Source organism: Drosophila albomicans, chromosome 3 (genome assembly GCF_009650485.2).
Source record: "Drosophila albomicans strain 15112-1751.03 chromosome 3, ASM965048v2, whole genome shotgun sequence".
Taxonomy (NCBI): Eukaryota; Metazoa; Arthropoda; class Insecta; order Diptera; family Drosophilidae; genus Drosophila; species Drosophila albomicans.
In genome coordinates, this window is record NC_047629.2 from 22514803 (window position 1) to 22528789 (window position 13987).

General features: G+C 37.6%; 1 protein-coding gene across 2 annotated transcripts in view; it reads left to right on the forward strand.

Moving 5' to 3' along the window:
- The first annotated feature begins 352 nt into the window (after positions 1 to 352).
- LOC117567394 (zwei Ig domain protein zig-8) overlaps positions 353 to 13987 on the forward strand; it is a 73296-nt gene continuing 59661 nt past the window's right edge. For both annotated transcript variants that reach the window (XM_052004214.1, XM_034247345.2), the window contains exon 1: positions 353 to 1824. In XM_052004214.1, the coding sequence (XP_051860174.1) occupies positions 1731 to 1824 (94 nt within the window). In that variant the 5' untranslated portion in view covers positions 353 to 1730. The remainder of the gene's footprint in view (positions 1825 to 13987) is intronic.

Genomic DNA, 13987 nt, shown 5'->3' on the forward strand with positions numbered 1-13987 from the left:
CGAATAAAAAGAACAACAACTATAAACAAATAAAATAGCATCAACAAGGAGCACACAACGAGTGTACTCCTAGTACTACGTGCAACTTAAGAGTACTCCAAAGTTCGGCTGTAATTTCGTGCACCAATAATTCCAAAAAGCAACAACAAACAAACACACATACACACTGAGCTCTTGCCCAAAGAGTAATTTTCGCTCTCACTCAAAACACATTTGCACTCTCTTTGACTCTGCCATCATCGTGTGCGAGCCGAAGCGCGATTGAGTTCGTTAAGTGGCGAGACTTCGTGCGACGAAAGACGAACGGCAAACGGCAAAGCGACGCGAGCAGTTCAGTTCAATCCTGTGACTCGAGTGCGAAGCACGCGTTTTTGATTTATGTTCGTGGGGGAGCTGTCAAGAGTGTTGTCAAGTGCTGAAAGTTCTGTGTGTTCTGTGTGTTTCCTCGAACAGTGTTGCGACGCGCTTAACCCAAAAGCCGCTGCCTGCTGCCTGCTAAAAGCCTAATGTGTGGGCTTTTTTTGTGTCGGGTCTTTGGAGTTGCTTAATGGCGCCGAACCGTGCGTGTTAATGGCCAGTTAATGGCTGGGTGATTAAGGTGCAATAAACATATGCATAATTCAGCCAACCAAAAAACCAACAAGAGCGTACCAAACGTCGTCGAGAACAACAACAACAAAAAAAAAAGCGGTAATCAAATCGTGTTAATTCCATCAATCTAACAACTGTCATTGGAAACAGAAACAAATACAAACAACAAGCACACAAGGAAAAGCACTTTGCAACTTTTGTGCATGTAACAAGCGAAAGCAAAACATTTGATCTAGCCACACCCAGGACTAGTACGACTAGGACTAGTGCGTGGGGGGTGCGTGGGGATGCTGTAAAGTCGAATCCCATTCCCAATCCGAATCTGAACCCCAAACCAAAGTAGTGAAAGTGCTAAGCCGCAAAACAACAAGATAAATTACTTGGGCCTCCGTCGTTGTCGCATATTTCGTTATCTAAACCAAATCAACAACAACCATCAACAACAACAACAATAACAATTGTATCTGTGCGATTCAGCGAGTGTCGTGTTGCGTGTCGTAATCGTTGCATACTTTGAGGCGCTCGCCGATGGTGCTGCTGCTGCTGCTGTGAAACAAGTTGGAGAACAGCAAATTAGTTTAAAAGCAAAACAAGCAAATTGAATTTACAGTAAAACAAAAGCACACACAAAATAAAACCAAAAAAATACAAAGTTTTACACGCGCCAAAAAATAAAAGAAAATAAAAAAAGACAAGCAAAGTTACGTGAGAAAGAGAAAAGAAATCTTGAAAACAAATTAACTGCTGAGCGGGCACTAAAAAGCGCCAAAAGGAAGTTCACGCGAATAGGATATAGATATCGAAATCTATATATATATATATACCCAAGTATATACATTTAAAAAGATACAAGCTACTCGACTCATCTTGTTATTGGTCCCGTGTGAGCGCTTAGCTTACTCCGCAGCTGGAGCGTTTTCTGGCAGGGCTCTTGTTGCTCTTTCAAACGCTGACTCTAATTGGACGAGCAGCAACAACAACAGTAACAAAGATATCATATAAAAGACCACAGCGAATTACGCGCTTAAGTGAGGACTGACAACAACTACAACGATCATAACAATAAAGTGGGGCTAACAAGACCCCGGGAAAAATACCGAAAATAAAAATAAAAATACAAAAATACAAAAACGAGCAAAATGTTGTTTGCCCGCCCAGCAGCGAGAATGTCCAGAGCCAATTTCGGATTACTCAACTGGCTCATCAGTTGGCTGCTGTTGATGCTGCTTAAAGGTGAGTGCGCGCTTTTTAATTAAATAATCCAATTTATTTTCATTTAATTTCTAATTAAATTTAATTTGTTTGCCACCGTCCACCATCGCCCCTCTATCAACCCCTACTTTTGGTCTCTCAATACACATACACAGAGACATTGTTCGAGCCGGCGGGCTCTAATTGCTCTGCTCTGCGTTTTGTTTTTGTCGCTTTGAATTTCTCGTCTAATTTCCGGCTGGCACAATAAAGGCTGAGACTGAAGCTGAGGCAAAGGCGTACGGCGTGTGGCGTGTGGGGGCGTGGCGTCAAAGGAAAACTGCGCTGCGAATGTTTCACAATTGAAATTCTTTAAATTTTGCTGACAGGAATTTCAATTTCGAGACAAAAGTTTCATTGTCATTCGCTTTTCTCGCTTTGCCTGGGAAAAAGGGAATAACTAACGAAAAGCGAAAGCGAAAGCGAAAGGAGGCAAGACTTTTATATACAATGTTGAGACGTTGTTCGTTTTGCTTATTTGATGACTGTGTCAATCCATTCGCAGTCGCAAACACAATCGCGAGCTAATTGCGTTTAAATTGCTTGAAGCCTTGAAGTAGGCAACACAAAATTTGTTTAAAGCCAACTTTTTGTGGGCGTGTCGAACTCTGCCTAGCTAACGGCGTTTTGTATTCTGTTTGCTCATTTATGCATGTGTGGCAAGGTCACAGTAACAACAACAACAACAACAAGCACAACAAGAACAACATCAACCAGCTAAACACTTGTAGCCCTTAGTCCTTCGCATCCTTCTCTGCTGCTGATGCCATCTCCATATGTCTGTCTGCCACGCCAACTTTTCAAACACACACACACACACTGCTACACACCCTCTCACACACACACTCGCTGCCGCATACATTCGCACTTTCTGCAACACTGACATAAAATTTCATTTTCAATTCATTCTCAACATTCGGCGCTCGCTCGTCTCTCTGTGCAAAAAAGAAGCGTAAAAAGTGAAAAAATAAAAAACGTAAAAACGTAAAAAAAATACACAACACACACACTCGCCCACACACACGCAGACAGCAAACAAAAATCCACACACGATGACAAACTAACGAGCAGAAAGCACTCGTAAATGCAGCGGTTGCCTTGGCTGCAGTTCATCTTGTTGTTGTTGCTGCTCCACTTTTTGTTGTTGCTGCAACTGCATCAGTTGTTGGTGTTGTTGTTGCTGTTGTTGTTATACCCAAACCCATTTGGTTGTGGAAGGGTTTATTAAGTTTTTGTGGCTAAAAAAATAAAAACACAAATTTTTTTGCGCACACTAAAAAAACAAAATTTTCTCTCTTTTGCACGTTGATAAAGTTGTTGGGTTTAGGATATGCTCGAAACTTGCGTCCTGGCAATGCCCGAAATGAAAAGCAGAAATTATATTCTATTATTGCGCAGACAGAATGTCCTTCAAACTAAACGTAAACGTGCATAAGCCTGAGATTAAAACCCACAACAAAGCTCCTCAAGTGTGAAGGTGTTGTACGAGTTCTTTTGGAACTATTAAACAATTTGAAATTCTCACAGCATAAATCCCAGTTAAGAATATTTTATTTCATAACACATTCTAATTTGCATACTTAGAAATATAAATAAAACTTTAAGCTTAGTAAACACTCCTTGTTTATAGTTTATATGTTAACTTTCCGTTGGAATTGCATTAAAAATTCTTGTTTCACTTCAATCCAAAAAGTTAGGATTAAACCCCTAGGATTATTAATTCAATAAAAATTTCGGTAAAATAGTAGTATGAATAGCGAACACGGTTAACAATATTTGAACATAATGCTGCTAAATATTTTTCTATAGTATAAAACTATTTAATTTTAAGTGGGAACTTTTTTAAAATAATAAATTATAAAAATGGTTCAGCAAACTTTTACAAAATGCTGTTGAATATTTAAGTTATTTGGGAATTTAATATAAGCAATATTTAAGTAAAGTTAAATGGAAATTTAATAGAATATTGAACCTTTTTTTTGTAATAAAAGCAATATAATATAAATGATGATTTAGTAATAAATATGGATAAAAATTTGATAAATTTTAGTAAAATGTATCACAAAGAAAAACAAAAAAAAAACATTAATTTAAATTACAAATAAATTCAATTTTTTAAAATATATCTTTTTTTTTAATGGAGTAGATAAGAATACCCCAAAAAAAAATACAAACTATTTGATAACAACTGTGTAAAAACACAAATTTTTTTTGTATCTTTTTATTATGATTTTACAATATTGCAGTTTGAGTGCATAAAAGTTTGGATTTGTTTATTTTAAACAATCGTCAGCGAGAGTAGCATTATTAGCTTGCAAATTGACAAATCGTGGGATTTGTTATTTTAAACCACATGCTGACAAAGCAATTGTTGTTGTTGATTTTTTGCTTACAATTTGTATTTGCTTAGTTAACGATTTTTTACCATGCCATTATAGAAATATAACTGGTATTCTTGTGGTTTTATGATTATCGAAATACATATTAATATTTATAAAAACTAGGTAGAAAATACTATTATATTTATTTGTAAGGTAGACTAACAATAAAGTATACTAATGAAATAAATAATAAGAACAATTTAGCAAATTTTATCAAAGTACTGTTGCATATTAATAAAAAATAAAAACTATATTTATTAGCTTTCGTTGCTCTAGGAAAAGAGCATTTGAAGCGTGTGCTAACTAGTTAAATATTTCAAAGTGTTGGTATTACGAAATTTTGTTTGATGTTGTTCAGGGACTTGGTTGTAGTTGTTGTTGTTGTGGTTGCAGTTGACATCTGCAATGGTTGGGAGCAGTTGGCAGCTTTTGTTTGTTGCAACCACAGATGGACTCATTCACTCATTTCCAGGCACAGCACGCAGCATACAGCTAGTGACTAAAAGCCAAACACTTTACAGGCAGTTCACACACACACACACAGCCATGCACACAAACACACACACACACACACATAGATAGATATATAACCTAGTGAGAGACGTGCAATAAGTTTGCTGATGCAATTTGCTGTCAGCAGCCGCGGGACGTCATTGCCTAAATGCATTTCATCAACATTTTCATTTCACATTTTTCCGCTTTCAGCTTTTGCACTTCTCTATGTCTCTGTCTCTGTCTCTGTATGTGTCTGTGTCTGTGTCTCTCCTATTCTCAGTTCTCTTAGTTCTCCGTTTTGTCTTCGACTGCGTGGAATTGTGTTCTGCCTGCTTTGTAATTTTCAAATGAAATGCTTTCCAAATGCAATTTTCTGCTGCAAATTGTTGCAACATTCGCCGTTTACCTTCAGCTCCATCTTCAACTGTGTCTCTTCATCTATCACTCTATCTATTTCTGATTCTCTTGCTCTGTGTGTGTGCATTTCATTTTGCTAAAAGCTACTTGTCGTTGCGAAATAAAAGGCAAATAGAAATTACTCTGCAGCTTAAGTCATTCGCAATTGAAAGATTCCCAAAGCGAACTGTCAGTCAAGAAAAAAACATGGGGAAAATCATTTAATAATTTCTCAACAAAATTCAGTTTTTAGCATTGTTTTCCATAAAAATAAAAATAAAAAGCTTTAAGCTTTTTGTTATACATAAATTGAAATATGGTTTTTGCAGTTTTACTTTAATTTATAAAAAATGATGCATAAAATTTGGCAAAGTTTTTAGCACAATTGCAAAGCAGCTTAACTTCTTTCTTTTAATCATTTTTAAGTGAATTCTCAACTAATCACTTAAGCTGCAATAATATTTGCTTTGTCATTTGTGATTTAACTTTTATCAAGTGTCTGATTTCTTCTAAAGTATCAATGAAAATAATCTCAGACAGGAAATGATACACTTTTATGGCAAATTGATTCTTTTAAATTTTTACTGATTGTTCTAGTGTTAAGTTTTTACTTCTGACAATATTATGAATATCTTTTAGAATCTGTTTATTTAGAAATCTGTTGGTATATTCTTTTATAACTTAAAAGATTTCAAAAGTTTTTACTTATTGCGGTTTAGTTTCGTTGAAATCGTAAGAAACTGTAAACTTTTTACTTATAATATTCTTATGTATATATTTTAGTCTTGGTTAAAAGGTTTTTGTATCTCGGTAAAGAAAATGATTTTAATAAAGCAAGATTTTAATAAAAAAGGTGATTTTGAATACTGCATAGTTTTGTTTACAGAAATTTTTTAGAAACCTAATTGACATATTTATTCATAGAGTTTGATTTCCAATTTTAATAGCAAGTGTTTTTGGTCATGACTTTCTTTAGAATATATTTTAGCTTTCGTTAATTCAATTCAATTCTGTTGAGTGCGATTTTGGGGCATGAGATGAATTAACAAGCGAAGCAAACGAACTCAATTAATAAAAGGAAAGCTAGCTAGCTAGCTGTCCGAATTGTTGGTTGCAATTGCAGGTGAAAATGGGGAAATGGTAAATGGGAAATGAGAAATGTCCCTGGTTGCACACAGCACGACAACGACAGCGATGGCGATGGCGACGGCGTTGCCAATGCCATTTTCCAGTTTGTCAGGTGACATTGACGCATGTTGAATAAGTCAAACTGTTGTGGTGCAACCGCACAGGCACAGGCACAGGCTCACATACGATTTGCGAGTGTGTGTGTGTGTGTGACCAGTTTGAATGTGCAACACGAGGCAAAGCAACGCAATGGAACTCAACGCAGCTCAACGCATGTGGCAAGCTCAAAGCAACTGTCGCAAAACCACAGCGCGAAGGTTGGTCGAGTGCCACAACTGCTCGCCATATACAAACACAAATACAAATTGTGTGCCACACTCACACACATAAACAATACTACACACACACACACATACGCACACGTGAACATATTTCGTTAGCAAAATAGAAAGCGAAGGGCGACTACAAAAAAAGCATATGCAAACCTTTCCTCTTTCCTGTTTGAACTTGCTGCCTTTCATTTTTTTTTTTTTCAGAGAGAGTATTTGCATTTCAATAAATAAAAGTGTGTTTGCGTGTGTTGCAAGTTGCTAAAGTCTGTGTGTGTGTGTGTGCTGGATTCAATAATGAATTCATAAAAGTTGCGTTTTGCTTGCATTGTTTATTATTAAATATATTTACACTTGCGGTTTTCCCTCTTGCATTTTTATGTGTTTATTTAGTGAGAGAACGCGCGACGAGAAATATGCGACGGATGCGGTTAAATGTAAATTGCTGTTATTTGCACAGCTGTTCGCCATTTAACAACAAACAAATTGCTCCATTGTTGTTGCTTTTGTTGTTATTCTTTTAGCTGTCGGCCAGTTTAAACATTTTTGCAAATATTTTCACATCAAAAGCAAAAGTAAGCACACAAAAAGCGCCGCGGCTTTGTTGCACTTGTCGTGATTTACGATTCCGACTCCAACTCCAACTCCCAACAACAACAAACAACAATAAAACCTTTTTTAATGCACATTCAATACGCTTTTGATCTCTTTATGAATTAATAAAAACAACTCACCGATCAAGTGCAAAAGCACACCCATTTGAGTATAAAAAATTATGCGCAAACTATTCACAGCTATCGATAGCGATAAAAATTCATTGAATTGAAAACAAACTCAATTCATTCATTCATTCAGTTCTCAACAATACGATTGACATAATTTAACGCATAATTACGTGAAAACGCATGAGGTTGTTATGTCAATTATTGTCGGAACAATTAATTGTTTCAATAAGACACACACCAAAAAGTATTGTCTAGTGCCTTAGGTATTTTAATTAATTAATTTAAGCACGCAAAAAAAAAAAATTGTTTAATGAATGAATTGCATTTTTCTTGTTAAATCATTTTGTACTCAATTGTAGTTTATTCAGAAAATTAACGCTTTTTATGCATATATAACAGAGAATCTTTTGTTATTATGATGACAGAAAAAATGTTTTAGAATGGAACAAAAAAGAAGAGAGGAAAGAAAACAGCTTAAATTGGTAATTTCTACATTAACAAATTCGTTTAACAGATAAAAAAGTTATCAGCTTTTCAGATATTTAGTGAAACAAGTAAGAAAACTATTGTCAATTTTACTCGACTGTGAGATTACCCATTTTAAATGAAATCAAAACAATTCGATATTTTGTTTAAATTATTCCAAATTAATGACTTTATTAAGTATATTTATACACTACTCTATTCAAATTATACCATAGAGTGCAAAATATATCAGATTGTTAGCCAAAACAACTAAAACCCTACTGCAGTGGGCATAAATTGCCATACAAAAAAATTTCTTTAATAGCTTCCAAAATTATCTAATCACAATCAAAGTTTCAAGAATCATAGAAACTATAGTTAGTTAAATGGTTAAATATAAATAAAAATAAACATATGTAAAAAAATTATAAAAATGTGAACTAGAAAATCAATTTCTTAATGAATAACCAGTTTCGTTAATGGAATTACAAATTGTTAAATACAGGTTTAGCACAGACACATTATTAGATATTTAACATATTTTTGACTGCTAGAATAAATAACTACTTATACTTAACTCAGACATGCCTCAAAAATAAACTTATTCAGTATTTAATATGTGTCTGCAAAAGCTTTGTCTAGACACGCAGTTGCTTGACCCACAAAGTTGGCCAACTAATTACCGCAGACAATAATAATAATGATCTAGTAAATTATGCGTTAATACTCAATTTCAATTTCAATTCGAATTCCATTTCAATTTCGCATTGGAATGCAAGTTTGCTGCCGCTCACATGCTAATCTGGGCCATCTCGTTGACAGACAGTTAAACATGCTCATATCCAATCAAGTATCTAATGCATATGCTTTACCAGCTGCCTCCCTTTCTCCACTTCTCTTTCTCCCACTTGGAAGTGTGCGTGTGAATGGCAGGCAGAAAAATGGAACAGAATGAAGTACAAGGCGTTTGTCCCGGGGGTGCGCAACTTGATGAAATGCCAAAGCAAACTTATGGCCCAAAGGCATTGGCAATCAGAGTGAAGAGGCGGCAAAAGGGAACGAGATGCCGAGGTGGCGACTTGACTGGTGTCAGACTGATGAATGGAGCGCGACGACCGCTTAGACATGGACATGAGCATGGAACATGGACACGGACACGGACACGCATGTGGCAAGCGACGTGCGGCATGCGGCGTGCGGCGTGCGGCGTGAGGCGTGCGGCACGCACAAAAATATCAGCGTCAAATCGATGAGGCAGCAGTAACGAACGCGCCGCAAAGTATGCAAAGCAGAAAACAAACAGGCAGAAAGAAGCAGAAGCGTAGAAGTTTTGAAGTGTGTGTGCACAGTTGCTCGCAAGTAGATTCAAGTATTGCCTACAGGCGAAGGTTATTCACATCGCACCACACTTTCCCCGAAGATTCAAGGAGCGAACGTGGGCGACTGTTGCGACTTGCCACCTGCCTGGGGGCATCTTTAAAAGGTTGTCGTTGCCGTCGTTGAGTCGTTGTTGTCGATTTAAGCAGAACAGCATATGGAACTGGAGATGCTGCTGAAAAATGTATGCGACGTGCTCGTTCAAATAAAAAAGCTGCCAATGATGTAACATATCCTCAAGTAGACAGCTTGAAGTCTATCTTTTGCATATTCATCGAGTCATACTCTAGGTAACTACACTCACAACACAACACAACGCAACGCATCGTTCGACTAATTTATGAATTTGTTTGCGCTTTATGCGGAGACTTCAATGAGCCGGTCTTTCCTCCTGCTGATTTTATGACTAAAGTTTCCTTCTATGTGTTTTTTTTTGTTGAGCAGCCTTTGCTTTGGTTTAGCAAAAAATTTATTGAGCTGTCGCTTGTCTCTTTGTGCTTAAGTTTCGCCTTTCGTGTTCTTTTTTTTTGTTTTGCTCGATCTGTAGCCGCAACATTTCGCAACACTTATGGATTTGACATTTATATGACAGTTGGATTTTTGTGTACGCGCACAAGACGCAATATGCCAAGCCATGTGGGTTGGAAGTCTGTTATATGCATCTTATAATACTCATACTCTTTGCCCTTTTTCTTGTGTGTGCTGTGACTAGCAAAACTTGAATAAAAATGTTGCGTTTTTTTTTTTAGGAATTTATGAAGTTATAATATGTGACTGCTTCCTCTGCTTTAAGTATAAAACTTCCTGACTATTTAAATGAAATACATTATAAATATTGTAAGTTATTTCATTCACTCTAATCTTTAGCTATGCTGAAAATTTCCTACCTTGTTAATCGCAAGAGTTGGGCAAAACTAGAGCAGCTGAAAACCTCATTGTTTAACTGCAGCTGCAAAACAAAACTGTTGTTAAATGTAATAAAGATAATCAGTTTATGACTCAATCCATTTACAGCGTATTCGCCAGTCGAGCATTGCCAATTCCCAAAAGTGATGCGCTCGTGTTTGTTTTATTTTTCTTCCGCTTTTCTATTTTTTGCTTGGCTTGGCGAAACGTGCGCGCTTACAAGGACTAAAGCAACTGAAATTGTTTTTTATTTTGCCACAACTGTACGCACACACACACACACATATATATAGTATATCAAGATTTATATGTGTGTGTGTGTGTGTGTGTAGTCTTTTTGAGGCATTTGGCACAATTTTGTTATGCTTATCGCATTTCAGTCACGTAACTGACATTGTTGTTGCTCTCTTTATGTTGTTGCTAAAAGAAATTTATGCATTTGATTTCAACTAATTTTCAACGGCATAAATATAATTAAATTCATGCACGTCCCAACTTGCGTCTCATTGCCATTGTCTCGAGGCTTCAGCAAATTAGATGCTATCATAAATTGGGCTCGTTCAACAGCGCAAAAAGAAATGTCTGCAGACTATTAAAAAACGCTTTGGCATCGAGCGCAGCTGCTCGACTGGCTGCGAAAGCCGGGCTGAAATGTTTAAGCCTTTACCTAAAGTGCCAACATACAAGTCGTAAAACGATGTGCGCGGCGCTTCTGTGTTTCAGGCTTGTAAGTAGTTCGGACCAAGGAGCAGCAGCAGCCAAAAAGGAGTCAGAGGCGAGGCACATAAACCAGTTGCGCGACTCTAAATCTTGTAGGCCTCAATGATTTTGTAGCAATACAAGCTCATTTTGCGTTTTATTAACACGCACACACAGCAGCAGAGGCGACACACACAGACAGCGAGAGATGTGTGGGAGAGAGGGGGGAGGGTAAGCAGCTCTTTCGCTTTTTGTTGCATACCTTAAGGCGTGCCAGTAACCTACATAGATGGAAGACGCTTTACAGTTTTTGAGCCATTTGCTTGCCTTGTCTTTTGCCTGAGCCGTTTTATTAAAAATTCCACAAACACACAGCTAGAGAGAGATAGAGAAAGAGGCTGTTAGAAGGAGAGAGAAAAAGCGAGTGTTGTTTAAGCATGTTTAAGGCAACCAACTAGCAGGAAACAACAACGCGCTGAAGCAATTGTTGCTGGTGTTCCTCTGTTGTGCCACTGTGTTGCTGCTGTAGCACTTTTATTGCTTTGTCATTCCTACATATTTCACAACAACAACAACACACACACAGTCAGACAACATACACCACACAACAAACACACACACCACTCGTATAGTCAGAGAGCAGGCGGCATCTCTAGCAAAGCCTTTGAGTTGCCGCATTGCTGCTATTTCTATCCTGTAGCAAAACGCGCTCGCATTACAGGGTATGCTGCGGCTTAAGCTCCAAATTTATGCACATTTACATTTGGTTTAGATACCCATTACAGTGTGTCAGAGACTATGTTTAGGGCTTTACTTAGATTTCTTGTTACGATTTACGACCCTTTTTGATTGTGAATTCAATTCCATTCTTTTGTGTTTTTGCTACTTTCACAGGGTATGCGCTTAATATTAAATGAATTGTACGAGTATAGCATTTTTGCTATTTTCTTTTTGCTTAAACCTTGGTTTGTGCAGTGAATAAATGTAGTCTAAGAATATGATAATATTTTGTAAAAGAAAGCTGAATAAATATGATCTAAAGTTGTGAGCTTAGTTCAGATTCTTTTTAAAGTAAAGTGCTCGATTTTTGTTTTGTGATTTGACTAAATATAAACCAGAAATATTAAATCAATATATATTTGAAATTATATTCAAAATTATATATAATCAAAAGAAGTGTAATTATTTCATATGCCTGCTATATTTTGATGCTAGAAAATCCTTCAAAAAGTGTAACTTAAATTGGTAGCTTTCCTTTTCCCACAACTTAACATTATTTACAGGGTATCTCGCCATATTGATTGCCATTTTTTTTGAATATATTTACTTTTTAAAGATCTTTCATTTGATGCTTATTGAATTGCTGTGCTCAAAACTCACAGGGTATCTCACAATTCACTCAATTGCAATTGCTATCAAACTTTTGTTATTGTTGTTGACGCGAATGCTGTTTTTGTTGTTGCTACTGTTGTGTTGTGTTGTTGTATTGTCAACAACGAAGGCGGTGTGGCGCCTAAAGGGCTGCCACATTTCTCATGCGCTCGCTCGCGCGTGTCATATTTATTTATTTCGTCTTGGGATGTTTGTATGCCACACAGATTGCCATTGTGTTGATGTGTCATTCTCTCTATCTCTGCGTGAGTGTGTGGATGCGAGTGTGTGTGAGTGTGGGTGTGTGTGCGGCCAACACGTTTTTCATTTCCCGTTTGTCGGCATCCGCACAGTTTATTTTGTATGCTTTGATATGCAAAATCTGCCAGTCGCTCGCTTATGCAACACACAATTACAGACTCTGCCACAAGCTTTTCGCTTGTCTCCACCTCTCTTTCCGTTTCCCCTTCTTTAAAGGCTCTTCGTTGGCGCCTGTTGCCTAAGCCTATGGCTAATTTAACAATTGATTAGACAGCCGTTCAACAGTTAACGGCCAGCAGCCAACGAACAAGCAACGGCCGAAAGTCAATTAGTCGATCGTTTATCAAAATGTGGCTACAATTAACATTTATGGCTGCAGTTGCAGCGGGTCGTGTGACACTTTTATGGCCATGTTTAACAATTATGAGCCTGTTTTTTGCGTCGTTTATATTGAGGCTGTGGCTGTGCCACATTTGGTTCAATGAACTCGCATTGCTTTAATTTTTGTGGCGTTTTTTGCGAACCGTGTAAAAACAAAAAAACACGGCGCCGTCGAAAAATGCAACAGCAGCAGCAGCAGCAGCAGGAGAAGCTGCAGGCTGCAAGCGTTGTCAGGCGGCTGCTGTGCCTGGCATGTGGCCAACAACAACAACAGCAACAACGACCAGAACAACCGCTACAATTGGTTGGGCGCTGCAAAAACAGCAGAAAGCAATTAAACTTTGCCATTTTGTTTGCACGGAAAGCGATTAAAGTTGTTGTAAGAGACAAAAATGCGCCTTGCCTGCCCTTAAAACCGAAGGCAGCACGTTTTTTGCAACTCTCTCGTTCGCTTGTTTTTCAACTGATACTTGAGCTAGTGCCAGCATGCTTAAAATGTGCTTAATAATGCTTTTTCTATTTGCTGTCAATGCGTTTTGTATTTACACTGTGCGCGCAAAAGTAGGCAACAGAATTTGTCGGAACTTTTTCCAACGCTGCGCCGCAAAGTAGGCAACACATTTTTGCAAATCGTTTTGCAAACTCTTCTTCTTTGTTTAATTCTGTTGTGACCATGCTGCCATAGCCATAGTGAACAACACTCTATGCAAAATGTGCTGGCAATTTGATACCTTTCCTTTTTGTTGTATTTTGTATTCAGGCTGTTATGTGGTCGTTGCTGTCGCTGTTGGGTTCAGTGCTTTGTCGTTCAGGTCAGCGTCAGCATCAGCATCAGAGTCAGCGTCATCGCCCATTGACATTCATATTCATGGCTAACGCCGATGGCAGCGACATTTATTGAACTTTTTATACGCTCGCAAAATTTACTTTTATGTTTCGCCTGTTCCCATTCTCGTTTCACGTTCACGTTTTAGTTGTTGCTGTTGTATTTGCTGTGGTTTCTCTCCCATAGACATTTAGCTCGTTTTTTGGGGCTATATCCTCGCCTCGTCGGAGTAATTAAGCCGCCTCAATGGCTGATCAAAATGGCAACGCGTCCAGAAATTTCGCCTCACTTTGGTCTCTCTGTTTCTCTGTGTTTCCTTCTCTGTGTGTATGTGTTTGGGGCGTCAAATGTTTGTTTTGGACACAAAACTTGTCGACTTTTCCCATGAATATTAAGCGGCAGTTC